This window comes from Atta colombica, unplaced genomic scaffold, assembly GCF_001594045.1.
Source record: "Atta colombica isolate Treedump-2 unplaced genomic scaffold, Acol1.0 scaffold83, whole genome shotgun sequence".
Classification (NCBI taxonomy): Eukaryota; Metazoa; Arthropoda; class Insecta; order Hymenoptera; family Formicidae; genus Atta; species Atta colombica.
This window is the reverse complement of record NW_017259576.1, coordinates 1178570-1195591: the sequence shown is the minus strand read 5'-3', so window position 1 is coordinate 1195591 and position 17022 is coordinate 1178570. Positions and strand designations below refer to the sequence as shown.

The following is a 17022-nucleotide window of genomic DNA, read 5'->3' as shown; positions in this document are numbered from 1 at the left end:
TTTTTATATATATTATAATTTAAATTAAAAATTTTTCATTTAGCTTAATTATTTTGTAAAATCATGTCTACTTTTTATCGCAGAAATAATTCTTAATTCAGATTCTAACCGCTGTCAAACTGTATTACTTTCACAAATAACATAGAAAAATCTGTAATTTTTTTCATTTAAAAAATACGTATACTATATCCTTAAGTGTATTAGGATTGAGAACGTAGATTGTATGATGAAAATTGATATATAAATCTTAAACAAATAAAAAAAAAAACTCTCTCAAGCTACATAAAATAAAGCAGAAATAAAACTTCCCTGTAGTGCACTGCAAAATGGCTAACTCGTGTACACTGTGATAGTGCAGCGTATAATATTGTCCCTTTGTGTCCATCCAAGCAACCCTTGGGCGTTACTGCCATTTTGCAAATAAATCAGAATCTACAGTCTAGCTACGTTTGTGACAAACAGGAATCAGCGATTTTCTCTAGTGCACCCTCGCGCGTAATATTATACTTTTACTCTCAAAAATATATTATATCGATCGATGTGTTACAATTATGATTCATATTCAGAATTTATTAATAAAAATGCACACTTTTCTTTCTGAAATTTTGTAACTATATATAATATTAACTGTACGATAAATACGTTGATATCGCTATAAACGTATTCTGAATAGTAATACGGATCTAAATGTGTAGTAAGACACACATATTTATTTGATAATTTCACATTAACCAAACAAAAATAGTTATTATGGCAAGAACAAACATATATTGGAAATTTAAAATTTTATCCTTTTTTACGTATTTATCCTAGAATGCTTTGTAATAAATTTGTGATAAACTTTTTATGTGTATATAAATGTGCATCATAGTAAAATATAGTTTAATAACGTAAAACTATAAAAGTGTTATATACATATTATTGAAAACTTAAAAGAAAGCTTTTTAGGTACGATATTGTAAAAGCAGACAAAAAATGTGAATGGGATAAAAACAGATTGTAATTTAGCCCCATGAAACTTTTGTGAATGATAAAGGTTTTCCGGCTGTGTAAAGATTCAAACTGACAGAAAGGTTTTCCTCGGTACAAGACCACCTATTCCAACATTTAATGGAAATGTAGCTTCATTAAAATATGTATCAGACTACAGAAACTTTCATTCGTCATATAACATTTGCGAGATAACTTTCACCCACGATGAAAAACTGAAATCTGGGAAAAAAGTTTTTGGCAAAATGAACTATTCAAATATTTAATGTAAATGTTCGATTAAAATTCCAACTAAACAAACTTTCTGTGTATAAAAAAAAACTCATTAGATAACTCATACGTGTTGGAAAAGATTCAATTTAAAAAAATGCATAGTTCAGTCTAATATTCGATGTATAATCTCTATTGAACTTTTAATCTGTCGGAAATCATTTTTCCTTATAATGAAAAAATTACTAAAAAATTATGTTTTTAAAAATAATTCTAACAGAAAATAATTCTAAGTTTCGATCGACGAAATATTGCGTACAAAATTCACAGCTGATTTTTAATATCAGAAAATCAACATCATACAAAATTCAGATCGCAAAAAAATATTGACTTGACCATATCAAATATTCTGCTGTTTAATCTGAGAGTGTATATATGTGACCGAATTAAAATTTCAATTTATCTAAAAAACTTTTTCACGCAATGATAAAATTCTTACGTTATTGTTTCTTGTTAGAAAAAAATTACGAATGTGAAAAGAGATATAAAACTAATGTCATGATGAGAATGGACGTAAAGAAACTTGCCGTATTGTAAAAATTTTGAAATATATTTATACTCAGAAACAAAACGTTTTGTTGTATAGTCTTGGTTCTAAAGTAAATTTGCGATTCGCATTACACGAACCATAAATCACAATGGTGGCACGGTTGAAAGATAATGCTAACATTCGAAACGCGAGACGCATTCGCGGGAGTTCCTGGCACAGTCTCTATGCCAGCCCGTTTCAACCAGAGTAATACATCGCTATTTTAATCTCTTGGGTGCAATACGGGCACGCGATATACGCGGACCACGCGATATTGACGAATAAATACCGGAATAAACGGTGCTAGTGCTCGATGCTCGATTAAGGGACGAAATTGGAAAATTTGGCCTGTGGCCATCTCGTGAAGAAAATCGTGGGATACCTGTTTCGCCACACGCGATTGGTTTATCAGGTTTTTTTTTTAAATTTATATCACACTACCATCGCACATTTCATATCTCTTTTCACATTTATAACGTATGTCCTGGCAACGTGTTTTCTTTAAGCATCAGATATTGGTAACCATTAACCGACATGCCAGTTATTTCAATATCGAAATATCGAATATACATTTATATTAATTTGATGCACAATCATTACTGTTAACGATTTCTTGTTACATTTTTATTTGATTTAGTCAAGTGCTATTCCGAATATTTGCTCAACATTAGATTCAAAACGCGGTATAGATTTTATAGAGACATTGAGATAATCATTTCAGTTATATTTTGCGCTAGAATTCTTTCTATAACCTTATTAGAGGGAACAAAGACTTTCGATGCTTTTCCAGAAGTCGTCGAGCTAATTTGATAGTCTATCGCTATTCTTGTTGCGAGCGATCCCTATAAATCGCGGACGGACTCGAGTTTACGAAAACGATTCGAGGTGAATTTATCCCACCGTTGCTGGTGACAGTATCGATTGCAAAACTTCGAAAACTACTTAAAACTTTCTCCACTATTTTTCTTTCTTCTACAAACTCTTCTTCCTTCTCTCACTTGTTCGATTCGACTCATTTACAGTTACGAGGGATGTTCCTTTTTCGATGAGATACCTATCGAAGTGACTTGCATTACATGTCCGAAACTTCGTTTCCAATGTTCTTACCATGATGTTATTTTTTGGAGTATTTTGCTATTAGTCTACATACATGCTTTTTTCGACAGCTCCAAACGAATCTCTAGGATTTAGGATTAAGGTCAACTTGTATGGAGTCTCTGTTCGAGTAAAATTATTTTAAAAAAAGCTGTATGGAAGCTTTTGCGATGGAATCGCGATACTTTGCCTGGAAATTGGAAATAAGATACCGATCGATTTAATATAATATCAATCACTCAACCTTATATTCTTAGAGAAACATAATTATATTAGAAGGATATCTGATGATCAATAAAATCGACATCTTTGAATGCGATACTTTATCGTTAAAAAATATTAAAAATAATAAAATAAGATAGTCTTTCTTTTCTTTTCTTTAATTTTTACATAATTAACTATTATAAACATATTGAGTTTTTATACAAATATTAACAATTTATTAAAAATGTATTTATAATCATATTACAATAATATCTTCCGCTCGTACTTTATTTAATATTGATTGCTGTTTCATCGTATCAATTCGTTTTAATAATCTTTATACAAAAAACATTTGTTTTACGTGATACAATTATGTGAATAATTAATGATAAATTGATATTATGACATAGCAGTCAGTATCTTATCAATATATCCAATGAGAAATGACAATGAAATCGATGTCGATTCCATTATCATTTCTTACTGAATATTATCCTGATAATATATATAATGGTATGATATGATATATCATTTTGATAATGAAGATTCAAAAAAATTTTACTAGTTTTCTTCTAGTTATTCAAACATGTCCTAGTTTTCTTGTTGTTCTAATCTCACAGAAAAAAAGGAATCTGATCACCTTATTTAAGATAATAAGATATTAGATTGCAAACTTGGGGATTCTAGGATTCCAGAACCTAGTATCTCTCCGAAGTCCAAGAAACTTTGGATACTACATGTAAAATGCAAAAATTTCAGAATTCTTGATATCCATTTTGGACATTAACGAGTATATCCTAGAGAACAATGATCAGCATATCGGGTGGAAACTTTATTCCACGCGAGCGCCCATCGAGTTACCCAATTACGCGAACAGATTGTTGATTCCTTTCTACTCATTCTATCTCCATTAAACTCGCGGGAAACAAGCACGAGTTTGCTTGGAAGAATGGCGAAGGGGAAGGCGAGAGAGACGATAAAGCGTTGATGCCGCATCTTCCGGATGTTGCTGATCACCGATGGAATCGCACACGTCGCCAATCCGGGGCGGCAGGTGCAGTCACACGTACATGGGACGAACTATTTGGCAAACACGGATTCCAGGTGAATATCAAATTGTACTGGTACACGCTACAATGCGCGCACAGAATGAGCGCGCGGCTGCGTTTTGGCGAGGAACGCTAGTTTCTTGTTGAGAAACGTGACTTTTCGTCCTTCGAGGAGCAAGAGAAGGGACCTGCTGCATCAACAGACAGGTGTTTGATTCACACGTGACATATCGAGAGGATCTCAAATGAGAATTTTGACTTATATTCTAATAAGATCAACGATAAACTTACGTTATGTGAGCTATGTCGTAAATATGATATTCCCGTCTTACCAGTTAGAACATCTTGACATTGCGTACACGTTTCGCTTTACTTCCTTTCATCATTCTCTCTATCTTTCGCGATCGCAGTTCAGGGGCGACGCCTTAGCCGATTTATCACGTTGCTATGTGAAATCTGGAGATTCGAAATTGTATGAGGCTTATGGGATATTAGCACAACATTGGTTCTGTGTACACGGGTACAACGAAACACTATTCAAGTGTCGGCATCGTCAGCTGGTGCAAATATTTCTCTCGCGTCTTTAACACCTCCATTCATTTGCGCCGCACGTTACTCTAAATTAATGTGCCGAATATATTACAAACTTGCTGTTAATTTTAACGAAAAGTAGGTTAAATATCATTCTTTCATTGTATTTATATATTTAATATCAAATATCTCAGTCATTTAAATTTTACACAACGAAGTCTAACGAGTATTCTAAATTAAAATATGTCCTTTATTATTATTTTCTAAAGATATAATACTTCTAAAGATTAATTCATAAAAAGATGCATTTTTCACATTTTCAACCATCTATTACAATGCAAGAATTTTTTTTATATTTCAATGTTTGATATCATATAAAAAAAAACCACGTAAAAAAGATTATTTGCGGTGTTTTTAACATCATACTTCCTATACTTCTCTAAAAATCATGAAGATACTTACAGTTATGTACTCTCAGCTATAAAGGATAAGTAAGGCGGATGGTTGCAATCACGAAGCAAATTGTCCTCCTTTCGCATGGCCACCGATCGTTCCGATTTCACTCTCCAGTGAGGTGACGAGAATTTTTCGCTATAGAAAGGGTTGGAAGTCTGCGAGAGCTGTCGAGCGACAGACAACGAAGGGCGGCGTTGGAGGGAGCAATCATTGATGGCCGCTCCTTTTTGTCGTCGTGGAAAAACGCCACCGTTAAACTTTTTCCAATGCGCTAGAGGATAAGTAAAATATCGAGTAAATGCGCCCGCTGTAGCGAGTGCCCATTAATTCGACGGAGATGCGAGAAGATGGGTAAAGCTTAACTCCACGACTCCCTTTTACCCTACAAAGTTCACGTACATATTTATCGGCATTGGTGCGTCTTTATCCCCAGTTGAGAAATCCTCGAGTTTTCATTTGCTTCGTGATTGCAAAGATACAAAAATAAAAGCGATGATTGCAGATGCAACAAAAACTGCAAGTTTTTCCTCGTCCTCTCAGTGTGAATTTCATTATTTCTTAATTTCATGAAAGTGTTAATTTTTGAAAGACTTTGAAAGAGGTTTGTTGTGATTGTGTTACTCTAGAAAGTAGGACGCTCAGCGCATTGAAAGTTGGAAATATCAGTGCATCTAATTTTAATCTTTTGCAATCATACTTTTACTTCTTCCGTTCAGCTCAAGTTTTTTTTTACTGTTCTAGGCTATTAAAAAATGTGGAAAAATTCAAGGATATTTTTCAGTACCTCTGTTACATTACCAAATAGATTTTTTTAAGAAGATATTTTATTATTAGGAGGTAAATCGAACTCCTTTATTTCAGAAAAATTTTGTTTGTGTAAAAAAAGACCCAGATTGTAAACGGAAAGTTAACCCTCAGTACACACAAGGGATTAGCGTAACCCCACTCGATTTTCATAGTTCACATTTTCTTCCGATCCCTTTTTACTTATTGCAAAATATCTTTTGTGCTTTTTAACATTTTAGACTTTCTAACTTAAAAATTTTTTTTTTCAGTTTTCAAACAATAGATTAAAAAAAAAATTTGTTAAAATCGATCACCACAATCTGAGATACAAGCAAAAGAAAACATTGAATTATAAATACCCGGATGTGTAGATATGGACTACTAGAGTTGTGTGTACTGAGTTGTGATACTTAATAACAAATTAAAGTTGCTATTCACTTTTTGCTTACTCGAAACTGTACAAGCTAAGACTTAAGTGGAATGATGATATGCATTGCATATACGCGTTATAATGCGAGTACAAAATTGTCAACCTTGAGTCAACATGTGTGCCGTCATAACATGTCTATTTGCTTTTGGATGTTGGAGAACTGGCCATTACAATTTGGACAGTCCGTTGACACTGATATCGACAATCAAACGAGCATTCAACCGCAATGCATATACATAAGCTAGCCACTCTGAGATATCCTCATTGCATTTCCGCCCGTATGTACTTTATGCAATGAGAAAATGTTGCTTCTGAGTGCAAGAGTGCATTATGTCGCGTCGAGCTTGTGCAAAAATCATTGCCCAACATGAACACTCGGCACGTATTCGCTTCGCATTAAGAAAAACGTTGAAACGTTGCATATTTATGTTGCTCGTAAAAAGGAAAAAAATCATCATGGGTTCTACCACCATGGTTCGTCTAAAATTCATTTTGTTTTTACTTCCAAGATTTTGAGCATTTGCACTACAATTTAAATAATTTTACAGAAAATCGAAACAAAATATAATTATGAAATTATAAATTTATTCGAGTTATTTAGTTTTGTAACTGTGCAATTCTAGTCATTTGCTCGAACTTAGTTGTCCCATTTGTTGTCTTCAAAATAGCTGATTCATTTGGCTTGTATTGTGTCGCGTAATGTTATTGTAATATCAATTTGAAATGCAAATGTCAATAATGTTTCAGGAGTTCAGAAATACTTAGTAATTTGTGACGTACTCTTGTGACTAATATGTGACATCGTGTTCTAATAACAATTGGAAATCTAGTTTATGTTTGATATATTTGATAGCTTTAATTTGCTTGCACTTGATCTATTTTGTTACGTCCAATTTCCATTATCATGTAGTTTATTTTATCCGTCTTTCCACGAACCATCCCGCGCCAACGTTTTCGCGTCCGGAATTAGCCTCCATATTGGTTCGTGGTGTCTATTGGCAATCGATCGAGTGTTCAGCCAACCACCATGAATATGCACGAGAGAGTACTTCTAGAAAACGTTTCCAGCGAGCACTCTCGTCGAATGCGCATCATCGGCTGTTTGATCATTGTGTTCTGCGACACAATGGAAATTTGCAATTTACTTCGTTGATTTCCAAGTTGGAAATCATTGAAAAATATGCGCGAATATAATACTATATAAAATGCTAAATAGATATGTAATAAAAAAAACAGAACTGTGCTCTCGAAAGAACTTAGAACTGAATTTTTTCAAATAAGTGAGATTTAACTCACAGATCTAATTCATTTTTTTGAAAATTTGTTAATTTGTTATAAATTAAAAGAGTTGTGGATTTATTGGGATTGTAAATAATAATCTAATAATTTACAATATTGAAAACATAATAAAAACATCATAATAAAAGAATAAAATTAATTTAAAGAAATTAATAAATGTCACATATATTATAGACAACATTAATTATGGCTCATATTTTTTACGAATTATATTTTTAATCTTTTATTATAATTCCTATATAATGTTTTCATGATTTTTCAAACAGGCAATGCATTTAAAATAAACCGCTTTCGTTTTAGTTTTCTACCAAAAAATAATTCAAAATGAAAAATGTTTCTGCCATTTCAATATTCACCATCGGAATGATATTTCAATATATGCCATACGATACTTCGTAATCGAAGGCTCTTTATAGCTTTGCTACCTCAAATTGCTGGCTATATTGCGCACGTGTTATTTCCATGTTTTTTTTATTAAAAAATATAATGCGCATACACGTTCGCCACAAAATAACGGTTGATTTATGCTTTCGTTCGTTAGCGATGTCGCGGCGGCAATGCGGTGACGATTCATTCGGAGTTTAACGCACAAAAGCCTGGGTGTACCCATTAGCGAGATACTTCGGGATTCAGTTGAATGCGAAAGCCGCGTTTAATGGCGGGGAATGCGAAACTATCGATAAAGTTTCCCGTTTCCGACCACGACGGAGAGTCAAAGAGGTCCTCCGCGGCCTTGTAATTCGACTTTTGTGCTGCTGTAACGAGGGAAGTAAACGATATAATCGTATTATATCATAATATATCAACATTTAGATAATTCTCAATTCTAACATTATAAAGTAACGATTACAGCTGTAATAAATTATCAATCTTTATCATATCCCAAAAATGTAAGTATAAAAAAAAAGAAACTGCTTATTATATACAACTCGACGAACTGTAGACGAAACATAATTATTTTAATAAATTTACAAAACTTTTTTAATTACAATTTCTTTTATATAAAAATATTTTTATTTTAAAATTATAATAATTTTTCTATTTTTTAATGAACTTTTCCAGTTTAAAAAATCAACAAAATTAATTTTTTCTAAAACGCGCTAAAATATCGGTCTTCAAGTTTTCAAACATATTAATTTAATTTTTTTATATTGTGCGAAAGTTTATTTTGTATTTATCTGTATTTGTCAATTAATAAATATACAAGGTATTTGAAAAATAATGATAAATATTTCACATAAGAGCAAAATGCACTAAACTGAAAAGAAAAGTCCTCTATTTTAATTGTTTATTTTCTTCTCATAGAACTTTACGAATTTTTTCAGAATTTTTTATCAACTTTTTAGTACTGCATTTTTTCATTTTTATCATGAGAAAATACATTTTAACATGAGAAAATACGGTATTAAAAAATTCTGAAAAAAATTCTAAAAAAATTCTTAGAACTCTCTGAGAAGAAAATAAACAATTTTTTTCCTTGTAGTTTTTTTGTAAAGTTGATACTATTTGAATAAAAAATTATTAAAGACCAATTTTCGGCAATTTTTAGCAATTAATATCTTATTAACTATTGCGAAAATTGCAAAAGACTGGTAGAAGACTTTTCTTCAGTTTAGTCCATTCTGCCCCTGTGCAAAAATTTATCATTATTTTCCAAACACTATGTATAAATAATTTGCTCATCACTGATTAGATGTTAAATTGTGTTATATTAGTATATATTTTTTATTAGCACACAAATATCGAGAATTATTACATGACAACAAAGCACTGAATGGCACTAAATTCAGAACCGCGATGTCCCGAAACGAGAAGTTAGATGAGACTAGCTACTTCGCAATTATGATTTTAATTATGAACGGGAGTTACCGAGGGACTTACCGAAGCCGTTGTTATCCGCGCGTCGCACTTTTGATTTACGAAATTAAGTGAAAATATTTATGAGCAATTTACACGCGGCCAATATTACGCATTGCATGTTTCACATGGTAACGCGCGCGTCATCGTCTCACACTACTTCGTCGACCATGGACTTTGTCGCAAATTAAATGCGGTTGCTGTCAGGCTTATCCTCGGCGGGAAATTTCCTCTGAATTATTGACGAACTGCCGCTTTTGACTCCTGATGAAAAGAGCGTTAGCTCCTTTATTCCTCATGTAACAGTGGAGTGTAATGAATCTCGCAATAACTAACTCACGTTCAAAAGAATCATTTTTTATAGCAGTCGTTAGCCTTATTAATTTTTCATCATCCATTAGTACAAAAAATTAGTTAAAAACGCCGAAAAGTAATTTAATCTTAATTTTATTTAAAAAAAACAACACTTTTAATATTTTTATATACTAGTCTCTTATACTACGATGTCCATATTCAATTTATTGTATATTTTTTTAAACTATTGTCTTTAAACTTATATTATAAATTTATAGGTAGGTAGATGCTTATGAAATAAATAATAATAAAGAAATAAAAGAGACAGGCTAGATTAAGCTATAACATATTTGTGAATGATTTCAGTGAAAAACGACGATTGTGATCAGACACGGCTGACCTCACTTCGCTTCTACCACTAGCGTTGCGCTATAAAGGCGTACTGCATACTCGGATTAGAATAAACTATCCATCTACGCTATGATGCACATCAAACGTGCAATAAATGTAGAATATGTGGTAGTACTATGGCACTATCATGTCCTTTTAACCCTCGAGGACGAGCCGCGAGCACTACACGTGTGTTTCGACAAAAGAGTGTGTTTGTACTGTTACATACGGTTTTGAAAAATGCCAAGGTACATACAAATCTTAAACATCGAAGAAAGAAAGAGAAAGAGAAAGAAAATGTTTACACAATATAATGCTTAACTTACTATATGTTAATGTTAAGTTTTATATTGATATAAAGTTTAACTTACTATATGTATATAACTTCTACAGCATAGGGATGAAATTTATAACTGACAGCAAAAATTAATTTAATAGTAGATTTTAATTATAAGCTCGTATATACACTTTGTTTGCACTTTTTATAACAGTTCATTTAACTTTTATTTCGCACTTTCGTATGCAAAATGCACTTGCAACCGAATCATAAAACGATAGATCGTAAAAAAGTTGTTTAATAAAGAATTCTTTTTCTTATATTATTTATTTAAGAAATATAGTTTCTGTGATAATATATAGATATAAAGAGTCGCCTGAGATTTTTAATGAGACTTGTTAAAATAAAAATTGATATAAATGAAAGAATTTAAAAAATAAAATTTCACGAAGCGGCGTTGTAAACTAAAAGACAATTGTTATAAAAATCATGGACATTTACGACAAATTCGTTGCTTTTGAGAAATTCCTGAATTAGAGAAACTCTATTACCACTTTTGACGTTTTGTCGTTCCTCAAACATGTATACTATAACTGGTCAACGCGGCCAACAAAATTGCAAATAGTTATTACGACTTGGATTCCACGCCGTATGCTTAGCATGTCGAAGCAAATAGCAATAGCCTGTACGAAATTCTAAATGTTTGGTGAGTTGGCATTAGCGTTTCTCGGAATCCCGAGAAACCACGAGTACTTTCCGAGGATTTCAGATATTAATGCACTGGATATTCATAGAAACTCTGTCTTTATTCGGACAAATCCAATATCCGGACTGTATGTATATTTAAAAGATATCGTCAGTCGTATTTCTATGCATTCTACGTATATTCAATTTTTTGACATAATATCGATGAAATGATACAAATTAATATAATATAATTTTATATACCTTTAAAATCAAATAAAATTATTAAAATTTGTTAAATACTATAAAGACAAATTAAAATTTATAATTAGACAATACAATGTGACAATATTTAATTAAGAAAAATTTAAAAGCTTTGTTATTAATTCTTGTCTTTCGAGTCGTCAAACGGAATGAGAGCGGATGTCTTACGTTTTTCTTATGTCAATTTCAAAATTAGGTGATCAAAATCTAATCAACGCGAGAAACATGCCGAGAAATATCCATATCATCTGTCTTCAACTATTTTGCATACGTTTCGTTTACAAGAGAGAGAAGCTAGAAGAGAGAGAATCGGAATATCTTTCGGTCGGAAAACGGAGGATATTCTAAAAGAGAAAATGAAAAGTGGCGGACGTAAGTGTGTGCAGGGTTGAGGAAATAAAATGTGTCTTTGATGTCGTTCAGCTTGGTCGAACCTTTTTGCATTTCTTTGATATTTCAAAGTTCTATAAGTTTTCGCAGTAGATAGAACAGAAGAAGGCAAACTTCGGTTTCATCATCTAAAAAGACTCGTTATTAAAGAGAATGTATTAAAGAGAACATAATATTATTTGACTATACATAAGTATACATATATTTCAGTAATTTTTATATGTTTAAATAATACTTATATTAAAAGCTTGAGTGGATATTTATATAAGTATAAAAAATTTTAATTAATCTTTATAGACCTTTTGAAAATGTTCATATAATTTCCGATAATTAAAGAATAATTTATGAGAATTAAATTTATCAAAATTATATTATTCATATAATTTATCATCAATTATTCATTATCAATTTAAGTAAATTAATTATAGAATGTAAGAATATGGATAATTGCTACTTAATACAATATTTCTTATTGATTTTTACTAATGTATACTAACAATAAGTAATAAAAAATATTTAACAAATATTCTAACTATCAGCGCTTCAAATGTAAAATTATATTGAGAATTGAATTAGAAACACTATCAAGTCTTATTGAAAGTATTTCATTGTTGTCTAGTGAACTAATTAAAAAGAAAATCGAGGAATTTTGTTCGTTTGGTGAGCCATTGCATGAACGCAAATAACGTTCAGCGTAATCTGTCTTCGTACGTGCCATTTGCCTTTGACGTTTACCACCGCGAAGGGCGTCGTGCTATTGATGATAGCGGCGGCGTTGTCAGGGTTGATAGCGGGGTTGATAACGCTACGCTCGTGGACACACAGTTTCGCGGGCGAGAAATAATGAAATTTGCCGTTGACGAGGCGAATAGTGATTAATGAGCCGCACACAGGTGCAAATGTCGTGTCGCTCGACTGAGGCTGCGCACATGAGGATGTACGCTGTGCTGGAAAAGTTCGACGACCGAATGACTAACAAGAACGGGGAGAAAAAGATTGATCGAAATACAATTCGGAGGAGATAAAAAACTCATGTACAAACTTCGTTTGTGATTTCTTTGACCGATTCGAAGTCGATTTTCCTTTAGCAAAACATTGGAACTTATTCTCTGATATTTTTTTTTATTTTCAACATTATCTTTTGGGAATTAAGTATTACGTTAAAAATAAAGTTAATGAACGAATAAATAATCAAGACAAACGAATAAATTTGCGAATACAATTGTATAATATCAATTGCTCGTAATATAATGCATGAAGAAAGATGTCTTACAGTTCTAAAGGTATTTTCAGTTTATTTTTTAATGTTCACTATACTTTCCAAGTTTTAGAATGTAATTTTTCTTGTTTAAATAATTTTGCGCCTTGTATATTAATAGAACAGAATTTAGTAGTAAGAACACTTGGAATATAAACGGCTTCATTTCATGTTTCAGCTCATATATGCAGACAATGAAGTGGCTTTGGATAATTGTCTTGGTGGCTTTGGCGCTGCCAGCTGCTGTACCACGAAAAATCCACAGAAGCAAGCCCAGTAAATATTGTTTTTATAGTTTTATATAAATAATTTTCATACATAGAAAAATTATTTTATATTTGTATTGAAACCGATCTTTGTTAAAATTTTGGATTTTTAACGTATCCGAGTGTTAATTTAAGTTTAAATATAATGTAATTGTGTTATTTGAATATTTTATGTTAAACTGATATTTAATATTTCTTAGCATTAAAATAACATTTATGAGCATGAAAAAATAATGTAAAAATAATATAATTTTAAAACATTAGATTCTTACATTAGATTAGATTAGAAAATAAAAAAATAAAACAAACGTTTATTTAACTTATCATAATACTAATTTTATTAAAATGTTTTCACAATTTGCTTCTAAACTTTGTCAGTAATATATTTTTATTAACTTTTTACATCGTATTATTTACATTAATGTCTAACATTTTCATTTTTTGTATTAAATTAATATAGAAATTTGAACTATTTGGAACACATAAAATGTATTAAATTTAACATAAATGTAACTATATGAGCAGTTATAAGGAAAATATTATTCCTCAAATAAAAATCACATTTATGTGAAGAGAATGGTTTATCTCTTTCAATGAATTACTTTCATTAATTACAATTATCGCGACTTAGCTATATTTGCGCATTCTGAATTCTATATCTGAGAAACGGAACTTTGTAAGGTAAGCTTTTGTATACAGAATACGAAGAACGTATCACGTAACTGTCTGAAAAAATATTCGATCATAACGTTTCCGTTTTCACCGTTATCCTATCATGGACATTCCTATATGATAGTCCCTGAAAGGATCGGAGAGCTACTTGATATATCACGAGCAGGCAGAAAGTCGATTTTGATCGGGACAAGAATGCGGAGAATCACTTCACATCGTGATTGAAGAAAACTACTATTGCTTGTTTCACCGCATAACAACGGTAAGCCGATCTCGAAAGATATCTGTGATTGCTCAAAAATATTGCTCTGAACACACAATACTGCTATCTAAAATTGTACGATAAATTCTCGATACTTCTATCTGGATAATAAAAAACGAAGAACATATTCAACTTTTACGGAAACAATAAGACATTTAGATATCATCAAACAATTCAAAAAGATATCACATGTTAGCAGGAATAGCATCGAAACTTTCCGTTTTTCAACTGGATATACGAGTAATTTCCGAAATGATTGGAAACCTTATGACAAGTCGCGAACAAACAGGAAGTTACAATAAAAAGTACATCATGACACAAATATGAATTTCCGCATCCAGTTACATGGAATCCTCTTTTTTTTCTTTCTTATTCTCATATTTCTTTATATCTTGATTGACATATTTTGTTGGAGAGCAAAATACGCTATTATCTTCACTCTTGCGGCAAGATCTGATCAAGATTTTCTCTTTGCTGCTCTCGCAAAGAGGAAATGAGTAGTCACAGCTGTATTGGACTCAGGCCTTCGACGGTGGCAGATGTCGGTTATTGAAAGGAAATATTTTCTTTTTGTTTTCAGCACCACGATTGTACGGTGACAGAGTCCCCATCAATTTAATAAGGACCACTAGCAGCAAGATACGGCAAAAGATCGTGGACACCCACAATTACTTTCGCACACAGGTCAAGCCATCTGGTGCTAACATACTCGTCATGGTAAGAATTCCTATATATTTCCATTTAATAAGGAAAGAAATCGATTCCCGTCGATTCCCGTCAATCCCGTCCGTATTTGTCGAAGACATATTTTGATATTAGTCAATTTAATATATTGAAAGACAGTAATTAATTATTTATTTTAAGTATTAAAAACATTGTTGTTAAATACTTTAATTACAGTTTTTCGATAATAAAAATTTTATTAGATTTGTGAAGCATTAGAATTATATGCACTGGAAATGGGTTATTTTACATATCATGTTTATGAACTTTCAGAATATTTAATCATGCAATAATAACGGTTTGTAGGTTATACCATGCTTTTTTTAATACTTATAATGTTTTTCGTGTTAAAATCCCGAGTGTATTTTATATGTATAAATATATGTACGTAAAGCGGAAAAAGCTGTTTGTCAGAAATAGATCTATAATGATGTCACTTGATAGTGAATCGCTGCAGAACAGCGATAAACGATTTAAAAAGAGAACTTATACTGAAGCATCTTTTGTAGCGTTAGAAGTATAAACGCAAAGTATTTCAGCCAGACAAGAAATCGATATATTCTATTTCCGTTGATCGACGCCTGTCCGCGTGACTTGGAGCTTCAAAGTAAAATTGGTTTCGCCGGGCGGAAGTAGATGTTACGCGCTTCATCGGAACGTTTACGAGAACTTTCGCCGATCGCGATAACCACTTTTCTGTAAATTTCATCGGCAGTTCATCACGATATTTCAGAAACGTTCGCTTTTTGCCTGTCATCGTTTTCGCGCTACAGCGATACGATCAGTAGTCAATATTGAGAATTTTGATACACTTGTCATCGTGTTTTATCTACTCGCGATGACATACATATTTTTATTATTTCGCGAATAAAACAAGGGAACATGAGAATTTTATCAAGGTGCAATATAAGATGATTTCGCGATTTTTACAGTGATAATTATCAAATTTTGGATACACACGAAAAGGACGGTTTTGCTGAAATATCTAAAAATTTTCTATAGATTTACATATAGATTTGAAAATAATTTTATTGATATCCATCAAAATAATTACGTAGAATATTCAAACTAGTTACTAAAATGTCAAAATTTTTTGCAGCACGGCATTGTCATTAAGTTAAGTATTCTATATAATTATTTTAATGATCCAAAAAACAAAATTATTTTCGATATAGATTTGTATCGACCTAAATTTTAAGATACTTTAACAAAATTGTTTTTTTCCATGTACATTTCACTATTATTTGAAATAAATAAAAAAAGAGAGTAAAAAAAAAGATATATAATGCGAACACACTATTTTTCACAGATATATCTATTAAATTTATCTAAAAGGTTCGTTGTATCACTCAAAAAAAGAGTTAAAAGTTTCAGCAAAATCGAAGCCATGGACTTCCATGTACTTTGTGTTTTATTTAAAAAGAAATATTTTACTCTTCTTTTCAAAGTAGTTCAGTTTTAACTTTGTTTAATATAGAGCTTCATAAAAAAAAGATAAACCTTTTATATCAACTTAAATGTACTTTGAGTGATAAAGAGACAGAATCATCTTTATCTCTTCTACATTTTTTAATACAAAGCATAAATAGTATTTAATAGAACATAGAACATTAAATATTTAAAACTACTGATAATATTAAACATTGTTATGAATCCATTTTAAATAAAGGAATTCTGATGTAAATATATGTATATATTAAATATAATTTTATTATTATTAAATTATTATTAAATTTGAAGTTTTAAAAATCTAAATTTTTGATATCAACTTCACTCGACTCTAGGATTTCTTCGCGCAGAATTTGTGAATAATGCGAGCGAGCGGTTTCGCAGCCTGTTCGAATAATAGTAGGGATGCTTGCTTTGAAATTCTATCGATTTTCCCAGATTCTCATCTTTCGATGCGCTTTCGACAATACATTGTCACTTTTCAAAATGGAATCTTTCCAAACTCTTCAGTGCGCGTATCTCTTTTCTTATAGAAATAGAAATAACTTTTCGACTGCCCTATAATCTTGATATCAATATTATCGGATGATTTCGTTT

At 31.5% G+C, this 17022-nt stretch overlaps 1 protein-coding gene across 2 annotated transcripts in view; it reads left to right on the top strand.

Moving 5' to 3' along the window:
• LOC108692907 (cysteine-rich secretory protein 1-like) overlaps window positions 1-17022 on the top strand; it is a 55435-nt gene that overhangs the window by 26229 nt on the left and 12184 nt on the right. For both annotated transcript variants that reach the window (XM_018201480.1, XM_018201481.1), the window contains exons 2-3: window positions 13232-13329; window positions 14834-14970. In XM_018201480.1, the coding sequence (XP_018056969.1) occupies window positions 13239-13329; window positions 14834-14970 (228 nt within the window). In that variant the 5' untranslated portion in view covers window positions 13232-13238. The remainder of the gene's footprint in view (window positions 1-13231; window positions 13330-14833; window positions 14971-17022) is intronic.